The sequence below is a fragment of the Phocoena sinus genome, chromosome 16 (genome assembly GCF_008692025.1).
Source record: "Phocoena sinus isolate mPhoSin1 chromosome 16, mPhoSin1.pri, whole genome shotgun sequence".
Taxonomy (NCBI): domain Eukaryota; kingdom Metazoa; phylum Chordata; class Mammalia; order Artiodactyla; family Phocoenidae; genus Phocoena; species Phocoena sinus.
In genome coordinates, this window is record NC_045778.1 from 84,680,981 (window position 1) to 84,693,334 (window position 12,354).

The following is a 12,354-nucleotide window of genomic DNA, read 5'->3' on the forward strand; positions in this document are numbered from 1 at the left end:
CCGTGCCTGTGCTCCTCTGCATCCCCCCAGGGCCCACCCTGGCCGCTTCCCTTCAGCAGCCGCACGGCCTTCTCCGTCCCTTCCCAGGCCACGCTCCCTCTTGAGTCTAGTCTGCACACACCTGTCCCCCTGCCTAAGACAGAGAGCTGAACCTCCCAAGGCTGTGACGTTTTTGTACCTTTATTAGGGATGCTTCTCTTTCTGGAGTTCTTCTACAAAGGAAGTGCCAGCCTGTCTGGTTCTGTAGCTTTGCCCCACCCTCCCAGGGAACAATTCTGAACCCACCTGGAGACAGAAGCACCCGTCTGAGGCCCTGGGAGCCGCTGATGCTGCACCCGAGCTACTACCTCTGGGGAGGGAGGGACGCACACACGGGTGGCTCCGCTCTGTCCTGGGTTTTTCCCGAGGGCGTCCGTCCTCACGGGGGACAGAGCCCAGGAAGAAAGCCACAGCTGAGCTGGGGGAGGAGGCAGGAGCCTGGGGCTTCCAGAAGTTGGCACTGGAGGGGGCGGGGCCTGGGGGAGGGTCCAAAGACCTGTGCTCAGGGGCAGAGCAGGCTCAAGAAACCCAGCAGACAGTAGCGGGGTCCTGAGGGGCTGAGCTGAGATCTGAGCATCCAGGCTGGAGTCAAGCCTTTCTGAGGGGGCCGGTGAACCCCAGGCTTCCAGTGAGACCCCGGAGATGCCACAGACACCTGCAGGGCCCACACCGAGGAGCAGCAACAAAACAGCCAAATGGGTTGGGGCCCTGGGGCCCCATCTATCTGCCTCTTAGAACAAAACCGAAGCCCTCGGCCTCGCCAGGGGCGCCTGTCCACACGCACATCGAGAGGCCGGCTCAGAAACAGAAGGGGCCCCCCAGCCCAGGAGGAGAAAGAGGCTCTAACACACTCTGATGAAGGAGCTCGAGAAACCAGAGGAGCCGACAGACAAAGGACGTGAAGGACAGACCTCGGCAGAGCTGGATCTGCACATGGGAGTTGGACGGGTGCTCTAGAACAGGCTTCAGCACAGACAGTTCCCTGCCTCCCAGAGAGAAGGGTCTCAGCGGGGACACGGAGTTGGGGGGCTGCTTCTCGGGGGAAGAGGCCCCACAGGTGCAGTGGGCTGGGTAGGTGTGGCCTCACCTGGAAGGCCAGGTACGCCTCTGACAGGAGCAGCCGGGCAGGCTGGTACAGGTCCATCTCCAGCAGGACTTCAGCCTTGAGGGTCCACAACTGCGGGAAGGACATTCCATCCAGGCCCCTGCCGGTCTCTCCGTTTATCTTCAAAGTCTGTAAGACATGCAGGCCCGCCGGTGCTGCGTGGGTGCAGGGCCCGTGCTGTCGAGCGAGGTTCCCCACCGGCCCCGCACCCGCCAAGCCCAGCCCCCACTCCGGTGCCCGTGGCCGGGCTGTCCCCCGGGAAGTCTGTCTCTCCTCATCCACCAGGCCCACCAAGCAGCCCCAGGTGCAGGTGGCTCGCCTGGCCTGTCCTGCAGGAGGGCTCTGCGCACTCCGGGCCCCGGCCATCCCCCACCAAGAAGGGAGTCCCAGGTGTGGCACTCCCATGGTAACAAGTGCTCGTGACCTCGGAGCATGGTGGTGGGGATGGTTATTTCCTTTACGCGCAAGCCCATACGAGGCGAGCCCACCACCGGACGGGGTCGGGGGCAGGCCGGTGGGCGCTCAGACCTCCTGGCCGCTCTGGCTGCGAGGGCCTCGCCCTTTCCCCCTTCTGGTTGGCACGGTAGCTCTCCCGGGGGGGCACCCGCTACTCCCAGCCCGGCCTCTCTGAACTGCAGCTCAGGCCCTGCAGTCCCGTCTTCCCTGGGGACTTCCAGGGCCTGTAGGGTGGGGACACATCCCATCAGTCCCTGGATTTCCCAGGAAACCCCGCACCAGGATTTGGAGGCAGCAGGCAGTTAAGACAAGTCCGAGCTTACTGGCTGGAGCGGGGGCCTGTCACTGCCCCCGCTGGGCTAGGAACCAAGGTGCTTCTGCAGAGAGAGGCTACCTTATCCTTTGCTACGAGGGGCTTCATCTCTGCTTGCTGGGCTGGAGTGAGGGGCTCCCTCAGTGTTGGCAGACTTTCTTCTAATAGAGGTTCCTTATTTTTCTCCTTTTTCAAGGCAATTTCTTTTCTGCAGCTAATATAAGTAAAGCGGGCATTATGCCAAAGAAGAAATACAATGGCCAGAGACACCTGAAAATGTTCAGTTTCAGTAGGAATCAAAGAAATGCAAATGAAAATAGCTACAAGAAGCCGCTATGCACTCACGTGTTTACAAAGATTTCTTAAATCCCTATGGTTTAGCAGCATATATGACTCCCAAATTTCCACTCCCAGCCCACTCTCTCTTCCAGACTCCAGGCTCATGCATCCAGCTACTTGTCTGACAGCCCGACCTGGATGTTTAACATGCATCTCAAACTTGCATCCAGGCCAGAACTCCGCCCCATCTGGAAAGGCAGCCCGCAGAGGCCCCTCCAGCCCCTGCTTCTTGTGGGACCCTCCTTCCCCGTGTGCCCTCAGGACGCCGCCTCCTTCACCCGTCCCGCTCCCCCGGCCCCCTGCACACGCCTGGTGCTGTGTCCCTCCGCCACGCGGCCCCAGCCCGGGAGACGCCCACACACGGGAGGGCAAGTGAGGAATGAACTGCCCCTGCTGCCCAGCCGTGGTGGGAGACGGGGCCTGGGGCCCGAGGAGACGCGGCCGAGAGCAGGGCCGGTGCCTGAGCGGCACGGCAGCAGGCGGAGCTCCGCGGCTCGGCTGACTTACCTCACCTGCTCCACGTCGCAGATGTAGGCGTGCCCGCCCACCTCCTCGTGGAAAGTGGCTGCTTCCCTCAACTTCAAATCAGAACAAACTAGGGCAAGTCTGGGGGGGCGAGAGGAGCATCAGCCCTGAGTCGGGCTGCCCTGGGCTCAGCCAACTTGATATAAGTTGGTAAATGGGTAAAGGAATGGATAATCTGAGGCTATTTTCTATAATTTGTAAAGCTAAGCCAGATTACTAGGGAAAAATAACAGATGGCTCCATCAAATTTCAGGTAGAGCACATTTCTACACTCATTCATGAATTTTACTCCATACGCATTTATAGTCTCAGGGTCAGCTTTCGAGGTCAAGACAAGGTGCAGTGGGTGGGGCTCTGACCCGTTACAACTTTAAGCAAACAAGCTCTGCTTTGATTCTTGTGTAAAACAGTTGTATTGTGAAATGATTTCAAGTTTCCAGAAAAGTTACACAAACAATACAAAGAATTACTACATCCTTCACCACCCAGGTTCTCTCTCTCTCTCTCTCTCTCAATTTTATATATGTAAAGATCTATTAAAATTTTATATAAAACTTTATAAAAATATAAAAATTGTATATATAAAAATTATTTCCTGAACTATATATAAACTTTCATATATAGTTCAGGAAATAATTAAAACTTATTTACACATAAATTTTATATAAAATTTATATATATCAAATGTTTTCCTGAACTATCTGAGAGTAAGCTGGAGACACAAAAATGCTCCTTTTTTCTACTTATTCTACTTCAGTGTGTATTTCCCTGGAATAATCATATTCTCTTAAGAACCAGGCAGAAATTTTAAAACTAAAAATACTATTTTTATGTTTAAGTATTCTGATTTATTTGGCTTGACAAATCTTAGGGACTTTATTATTTATATAAATCGTCAACTACAGAATTAATATTTTAAAATCTTATTTGGTTTTATATTGCTTTGGGAAATATTCACCTTAGCCACTTAAATGTCTCCCAGCTCCCCCAAAAATAAAGCAGGTGGTACCAACCGGAGGTGGTAGAGGTCCTTGAGGCTCTTGCTGTCGACCACGGAGGCTGCAATGAGCACCTCCAACTGCAGGACCGGGATGGTGAGCTCATGAAGGAACACCTTCTGCAGGGCCTCGACCAAGTGGTCCAGATAATATAAACTGTACGTCTACATCAATACACAGCAAACATGTAAGGTCAAAGACAGGGGAAGGGTGGGCCCCCAGCTCACAGGGTCTTCCCTCCAGAAACTCTGTCCACAGTGCCACGCGCACAGGGGTGCTGAACTAGTGTCTGTTGAGGGAAGGAGTGATGTGCTCTCTGCCTCCTGTCCTTCAGTTAATGGCTTTCAGCTTGTCGTGTGCAATTTCCTGGAATCTTCAGCACCCAAGTATAAAGATGCTCACAAGAAAAATCCATCTGCTTTCATTCAAACTAATGTCCTTGTTTCATTTCTTTATACACACGTACAATTGCTTTCAAATTCAGTATAGACAGAGACGAACTAATACTTCTTATAATGTCACACTAGGTTTGATATTCTCAGTAGAAAATTAGAGAAGTTGGATGAGCTATTTTAAAAATCTGCTTAAAAGCACTGAAAAGTGAACAATGCAGGCAAAAATGACTGGGCCAAGACACGGAAGATGTGAATCAAGAGATGTGAACCTGGCACCTTGGGATACACGTGTCCTGGGATGTCTGCTGACAGAAGAGGCAGCTGAGAGCCTGAACAGCACCTGTGACTCTTCCTTTGCAGGTGGAGTAGAGAGGGCCCACTGAAGGCTAGTGCCCGACTGGGTCCCCAAAGCCCGCACCTGAGGCTCAAGGGCAATGAAATAAAACAGCCCTGTCAGGGGTTACATCCCAGCCCAGTGGCATTTGGGTGGCCTGGAAAGGGTGTGTTATTTTGAGCAACTAATAATTGATCATTCCTGGTGAGGCCGACACTAAAAGATGATAACGGGATATTAAGGGGCTTCCCTGGTGGCACAATGGTTGAGAGTCCGCCTGCCGATGCAGGGGACACGGGTTCGTGCCCCAGTCCGGGGGGATCCCACATGCCACGGAGCGGCTGCGCCCGTGAGCCATGGCCGTTGAGCCTGTGCGTCCGGAGCCTGTGCTCCGCGGCGGGAGAGGCCACAGCAGTGAGAGAACCGCATACCGCAAAAAAAAAAAAAAAAAAGGATAGTAAGAACCACATTATGCCAATAAATTTAAAATTTTATATTAACTGGAAACATTCTAGAAAAACACAACCCACCAACATTACAAAAAATTTATAAAATCTGAAGCGTTCTGTAACTATTTAGTAAATTGGATCCATATTTTAAAATCTTCTCAAATAGATCTAGGCCCAGAAGTCTTCACCAGGGAATTCTTCCAAACATTTAAGGAAGAAATAACAGCTAATCTTATACAAATTATTCCCAAGAAGAGTTAAAAAAGGGAACACTCTCTAACTGACTAAAAGGTCAGTGTGATGTTGTGATAGAATAAGACACACACCTCTGGTCTTTGTTCTTGGTTCCTGGCACTGAGCTCCTACAACCCTTCGGATTTTGTGGTTCACAAGCCCCTTTCACCCACACCTGAGTTTACACTCGCAAGGTGACTCCTGGCCATCCCTACAGAGCTTCAGGATGGGGGCTGGCAGCCGGAGGAACCAACCACGTGATGGGAGAGTGAAACCCTCAGCCCCGTCCCCGACATCTGGGCGGGGGGGCGGGGGCTGGAGGCTGAGTTAATTCCCAACGGCCCGAGAGCCGATCAGCCACGCCCTGTCCCGGAACCTGCAGGGAAACCCTGCGGGAAGGGGTTTGGAGAGCTTCTGGGCTGGTGAACATGTCCACCTGCCAGGAGGGTGGTGCCCGGCACACCCCAGCTCCACAGGGACAGACTCTCCCGTGCTCGGGACCCTTCCACACCTGCCCCATGGACCCCCTCATCGGACTGCTCATCTGCATCCTTTACAACATCCTCTGTAACAGACCAGCGATCTAGCTAAGTCAAGCGTTTTCCTGAGTCTGGGAGCTGTCATGGCAAACATCGAACCTGAGGAGGGGGTCGTGGGAACCCGATTCATGGCCACACTGCATGGAGTGCAGTGGCCTGGGGACCCGACACTTGTGACCGGCGTCTGGTGGGGGCGGCCTCGAGGGACGGAGCCCTGACCCTGTGGGGCCTGCACTGACCCTGGCACGTAGTGCCAGAACTGAGTTAAATGGGGGGGTCACCCAGCTGGTGTCCAAGGGGAGCAGAGAACTGGCTGTTGTGCGGAAACCCGCACACCTGCGGTCAGGAGCGCTGGGAGCAGAAAACAGTTCAGAGTCAGTGCAGCTTCTTACCACTTCCTGACAAGCGTGTAGTATGAAAGGAAAATTAAACACCAATTTCCTCATGAACATAGAGGCAAACACCCCGAACAAAATACTAGCCAGTTGCATCTGATGATAAATGAAACGAATAATATGTCTCAACCAAGTTGACAATATTCTGATAAGCATCAGGGAATAAAATAAGGAAAGAGAAGAAAGCCATTATGTGATGGATGGAGAAAAATACTTGATAAACATCTGTAGCCATTTGTGATTAAAACTCTCAGCAAATAGAAACAAAGGAACTTCCTTAATCAATAAAGAATACCCGTAAGCACCTACAGCAAACATCGACGACACTGAGTGAGATGCTGAAGCCCCCTTGCTCAGCCGGGGAGCAGGACAAGGAGGTGTCACCATCTCTGTTCAGCGCTGTGCTGGTGGCAGCCAGTGGAATAAGGAGATAAAAAGTGTAATGATCGGAAATGAGGAAAAACATTTGCGGACGAAATGCAGACTCTGTGCATACACATAAGATCCAAAGAATCTACAGATCGATTACCAAACTTACCTAGAAGTTAACTAAACTGATGGCTGCAGGGTCAAGATGAAAACAATTATATTTCTAGATTTCGTCTGGAGTTTAAAAAAATGAAACAAAAGAGGTATATTTATAACAGCAACACAAACATCAAATACATAGAAATAAATCTAATGTGTGTAACCTCCACGCATAAAACTCAAATCCATTATCAAGAGAAGTTACAGAAGACCTACGTCAACAGAGAACTAGAACATGCTCATCGATTGGAATATTCAATGTGGCAAAGACGTCAGTTCTCCCCCAAACCAAAAACTGATCTCGAGATTCAATGCAAGCACAGCCAAAACTCCACCAGGGTTTCCAATGGAAGCCAACAAGCTGACTCTAAAAGACACATGGAAACACATGGACGATGGAAAGGACATCCAAGACCTTCCTGAATAACAAGGTCAGGAAATGTTCTCTCCCAAGCAGTCAAGGTGACAAACCTCAGTAGCTCAGACAGTGAGGTGTTGGTGCAGGTGTGGAGGCCTGATTCATGACAAGCGTGGCAAAGAAGCCAGGCCAGCGATTTTTCAATAAGTGTTAGAACATTCAGATTATCCAGATCGGAGAGCTCAGAACCGGATCCTTCACCTCACAGCACACACATGAACCAACTTCAAGTGGACCTAAATCTGACATGTAGAAGTATAAAGCTTTTGGGAAAATATCATAAGAGGACATTTTCATGACCTTTGGGAAGGAAAACATTTTTTTAAACAGGACACAACAAGGCACTAGTCATAAAGGGAAAGATTAATACTTTTTCGTACACTAAAACTTGGAATCCGTATTCACAAGAAGACCTCAAGACAGTCAAGGCCCAGAGTGGAGGGTGACCTGCTGTCATAAACTGTCAAAGTGTTTTCTCCAAGACAGATAAGGAACTCCTTCAATTCAACAAGGTAAAAACAGAGGCTTAATAAAATATGGGCGACCGATTGCACACGCAGGCCACGAAAGAGGACATTCAAGTGGCCAAAAGGCGCTGAGAGGCGTCCGGCCTCACCGTAGTCAGGGAGTGTCCGGCTGAGCCCAGCGAGAGGCCCACGCCCCCCAGACGGCCAGGTGAGAAGGCGGGCCTCACGGCACGACCACTGCGGAAGGCAGTTTGTCAACATGCTGTAGTTGGAGATACACGTGCTCCGTGACCCAGAAACGCCGCTGCTGGGTGTGCCCTCCAGGCACGTGGGCACGTGGGCCCTGAGACATCTGTAACAGGCACGCTGGAGACAGCCCCGTGCCTTCCGTGGCTGAAGGACAGACAGGCCGCGGTCGAGTCACCAGACGGAATACTCGTCACCGACGATGTGAACACAACCAGACACACGAAGCAGCGCGGAGGATTCCCGCGGACGCCACGCTCCAGAGAGAAGCCAGCCATGGGCGGTTAGAGGCCGAGAGTCTCTATTTCCACAAGCACAGAAACCAGGCAGGTGCGGGGCTGAAAAACAGCCCCCGAAGTAGCCCGGCGCTACCCCTGGAACCTGCGCGCAGGTGTGATCAAGGTAAGGACGCCGAGCTGGGGAGGTTGCCCTGGATGATACAGGCGGGCCCCACGTGTCATCGTATGGGCCCCTGTACGTGGGAGATGAGACACAGACACAGCGGAGAAGCCACGTGACGACGGAGGCGGGGGGTGGGGGAGGTGACGCGGCCACAAGCCCAGGAGCCCCCAGGAGCTGGAAGAGGCAGGAAGGACCCTCCCCTAGGGCCTCCAGAGGGAATGTGGCCCCGCCGACATCTTGACTTCGGCCCAGTGATACTGACTTTGAACCTGTGGCCTCCAGAACTGTGAGGAAAAACCTTTGTGCTGCTTTAAGCACCCGGTTTGCGGTGGCACCCGGTCGCAGCAGCCGGGGGGCACTCCCAGGCACGGCTGAATTTCACCTTCAGGAGTGTGACCTGTGCAGGGAATGCGTGAGGAAAAGTCCCCCGGGTGCTCGGGGAGGGGGAGGTGGCCGGGGACGAGCCTGTGGGAGGGTCTGGGGGCTTATGCCCAGGAGGCCCTTCTTCACAATTCCCTGAGCTGAGCCCCGTTTCTGTGCATCCCTCTCTGGTCCCACTTCACACCAGAAAGCGTCAGCTGTGACAACAAGCCAGGAGGCAGGACATGGACACAGGCCTGGGACGGCATCTTCAGGTCCACTCACCGGCTTCTGGAGAGTTGACCGGTTGACGGCAAAGTTGCTCTGATCCTGTTTAAATACTGATATAGCTTCTTCGGGGCAAGCGTAGGAAGCCCACTCTTCTATGCTTGCTGGTACGTCTTCAAGGCGTTTGCCAGGAGTGGGGCTTTGAAACTGCAAAGCAGGAAGCCAGGCTCTGCTTTAGGAGGTGGAGCTCGAAGCAGACACCCAGGTGGCCCTGCGGGAAAGGATGGGTCGGCAGCGCCTCTGGGGACGTGCGTGGAGCCCTCCCTGGGCTGCCAGCCCGACGGCAAGCCACACCGGACCCACACGTGTCTCCACTTCCTGGAGAGCAGTGATGGGGGAGGGAGGCAGGGGCGTCCCCAGTGGGGACAGTGAGGCGGGACGGCCGGGAGGGGCGCTGCCGCGAGCGCAGCCCCAGAGACGGGCAATTCCTCCGGTGACAAGGTGACGTGCAGCACGGGCCCCCAGTGGATGGAGACAAGGTGCTGTCCCGCCCCGCATGGCCAGGGCCCAGATGCACCTGGGCAGAGGGAGGGACCCGCTCTGGGAACGCAGAGGACAAACCACAGGGGAGAAGCCAGACCCTCCCCGTGTCACCTCCTAACACCCGGGGCAGGGGGACCAGAACCACTGGCTCCACTTCCCAGGGGGGGAAACCGGACAGAGCAGCCGGGACAGCTCTGCCCTCTGCGGCCCAGCCTCTGGGACGAGGAGCCTCAAGGGCGGCTGGGGCAGAGCCTGGCTGCCGGGAGGGCACGGTCACCTGCTTCGAGGCCCTGCCCTTGTCCTTGTCTCTGTCCTTGTCTTTTTCTCTGTCTTTGCTTTTCTCCTTCTCCTTTTGAAGCAACAATGAATGTGAACTTGCTGCTGCTGGAATTCTACTTTCTGAAATTGATTTTCCTGCTGTTAATAAAGAAACCTGGCAAAAGAAAATCCGAATTTGCAACACTGATAACAGAAGCGGGTTCCCCTCCTCCCATGCACTCAGGTATGAGGGCAGGTTGGGAGGGAGTGGCCAGCCCATGAGCCGCCCAGCGCAGAGGTGGCAGCAGTGCCCCTCGGTGGGTGGACACATGGCCGCCCTCCTCTGCCCTCGGGGGGCTTCCTCCAGGACTCTGGGCCTGCGGGGACGCACAGCTGACCCTTAAGAAGAGCTTGTCAGCCCCATAAAATGAATTAACGTCTCTAATGAAGAACACACTCAAGTGACTTTTAGCGGTTCTCAAAGAATCGCAGAGTCGCTGCGTGGTGGGTGGTGGGTGGTGGGTGGTAGTGGCCTGGGGCACCTTTAAGACCCAGGACGGCCTTCCCAGTCCTTCCTGCTGCCAAAGGGCGATGGCCCTGTTGTCCCCAGCACATGGCCGAGGGCAGGGTGCAAACGTGCCCCCAGAAGAAAGGCCTGTCCTGCCAACACTGTCCCACTGGGCGGGCACCGACGGCGGGAGGTCCTTGAGAACAAGAGTCGACCAGGAGCTGCCCCGGGGGCCCCGTAAAGAGGTGGTGGGAAGGAGGGCAGCTCGGAGGCCGTGCAGAGGGGGCATAGAGAAGGTTCTGGAAGCCCAGTGGCAGCGCGGTGGAAAGACAGGGTTCTGCGGGTGGTTGGGCAAAGGCGCTGGGGTGAGTCTTGGGGAGGAGGGGCCACTTCGTAGGGAGCAGCGAGGCCCTCCCTCCTCCCCTGAGTCCCCAAAGCAGGGAGGGTGCTGCTGGGAAGGAGGGGAGAGGGACGCTGTCCCAGGAGAGACATAGGACCTGTGCAAGTGCAGGTTCCCGGGGCCTCACCTGCCAGATGCGGCAGAGAAAGGTGTAGGCCATGAGGCAGTAGTCCTGGTGGCTGGCGGCGCTCGGGGTCACCACCAGGGCCAGCAGCGTATAGGCGCGGGCCAGCGTCTCAAGCTGCCGTACATTCCGAAGCTTCTCCAGGGAGGGGGGCCCCGAGCCCTCAGCCCCTGGGCCCTCCGGGGCCGCCGGAGTGGACACCTGCTCTTCTGGAAGACAGGGGCCGCTGGGTGTCCTCCCTGCCCGCCCCCTGTGCCCGCCTGGTCCCCAGGGGCCCCTGCCACCCGGCCTGGGGTTGAGACTCTTCCAGAGGGGCGTGCCACCTTCACAGGGGCCACCCTCAGGGACGGGCCTCCCAGGGCTCCCCCAGTGGAGACAACAGGCCCACCTGCAGGGACGCTGCAGCCACCGTCGGGGCAGTGAGGGGATGCCGCCCCTCCCTCCGTCCATCTGGCTGGGCTCCCACCACCTCCCTAAGGCCTGGGCTGGGCCTTCCTGGTGGATGAGCTCTGCTGGAGCGGGAGGGACCAGCAGCCGGGGAGGCAGGGCCCTGACCTCGCCAAGCCCACAGGGCGCTGGCCTGCGGGGGCGTCTCAGGGACAGCGGAGCCCAGGAGCCCCTCACGGCGGGCGGCCCCTCCCCCCGCCACCGCGCCGCTCACCTGCGGCCCCCGCGCCTGCGGCCCCCGCGGCTGCCGGCTCCGGGGAGCCCCTGTCGGGCCGCATCCTCAGCAGGATGTCGATCGCCCACTCCAGGTGGAAGACGACGTCTTCAAGAGGAAACTGGTTGTGGTACAGCCACTCGCTGAATTCCATGATGTAGTCGACCTTCTGCCACTCACTCTCTGGCTTCTTTGGGATTAAACAGAAAAGGATGGTAAAGACACACACCTGCCACTCAGCAGCCCGAGGACCGCACGGCAGGTGTTGTGTTCCCCCACCTCCTAGAAACAGAGGGGCTGCTTCTCACCCGTCTCTACCGTCACGAGACCACCAGGCTCGGCAAGACCTCCCACGTGCAGCAGGCAGCAAGACCAGAGCCAGGCGAGTGACCCCGGCCTCTGCTCCCTGCGGACGCCCCGCCGCCTGCCCGCCGGACCCCTCGCGGGCCCCGCGTGTCCCTCCCGCCTCCGGAGCAACGCCAGCCTGAGGGGCTCTCTGCGGGCGCTGCGCCACCAGCCCCGGGTCTCCTCTGGCACTTGGAGGTATGGACGCTTCTGTGGCTCACGGGGCTCGGAGGGCACTGAAGATGCCTCACCGTGCAGTGTGCAGCCCGAGTCAGACCCAGTGTCGCTCATCAATCATCACTGCACGAAGGGAGGAAGCTGCCCCCCCGCCCCCCCGAGAGCGGAGCCAGCCTGCCTTCCGCTTGCTGGGCCCCAGGCCCCATACCCCACACCTCACATGCCAGGAGGATGCGCGGCCGGAGGTGAGGGAAGGGGCCGGTCGGTGGGACACGCGAGGTCAGAGTGGACTCTTCCCAGGACACTGCCTGACGTCACCAGGGAGCGGGGGCATCCCAGCCCTGAGTGGGGTCCTCCCCCCTCATTAGCAGGTGGGCAGAAGGGAAGGAGGAGTGGCCCTGAGCGGCAGGGCCTGGAAGCCAGGTGACAGATGACCACGAGTGCCGAGGAGGGGTCAGATGGGGCCTCAGAATGACCGTGACCATGTGGTCACGGGTGGCTTTGACAAGAGCTGTGCGAGAGAGACGACGGGGACAAGGGCAGTGGAAGAGGGAATGGTCATCGTTTC

General features: G+C 56.2%; 1 protein-coding gene across 1 annotated transcript in view; it reads right to left on the reverse strand.

Moving 5' to 3' along the window:
• The window catches only part of CFAP46 (cilia and flagella associated protein 46), a 64,337-nt gene that overhangs the window by 30,308 nt on the left and 21,675 nt on the right, over positions 1-12,354 (reverse strand). Inside the window, exons 13-20 of the mRNA XM_032609032.1 lie at positions 11,265-11,454; positions 10,607-10,812; positions 9,591-9,746; positions 8,828-8,977; positions 3,791-3,939; positions 2,760-2,858; positions 1,995-2,127; positions 1,127-1,273 (exon numbers count right to left, since the gene is read on the reverse strand). Coding sequence (XP_032464923.1) covers positions 1,127-1,273; positions 1,995-2,127; positions 2,760-2,858; positions 3,791-3,939; positions 8,828-8,977; positions 9,591-9,746; positions 10,607-10,812; positions 11,265-11,454 — 1,230 coding nt within the window. The remainder of the gene's footprint in view (positions 1-1,126; positions 1,274-1,994; positions 2,128-2,759; positions 2,859-3,790; positions 3,940-8,827; positions 8,978-9,590; positions 9,747-10,606; positions 10,813-11,264; positions 11,455-12,354) is intronic.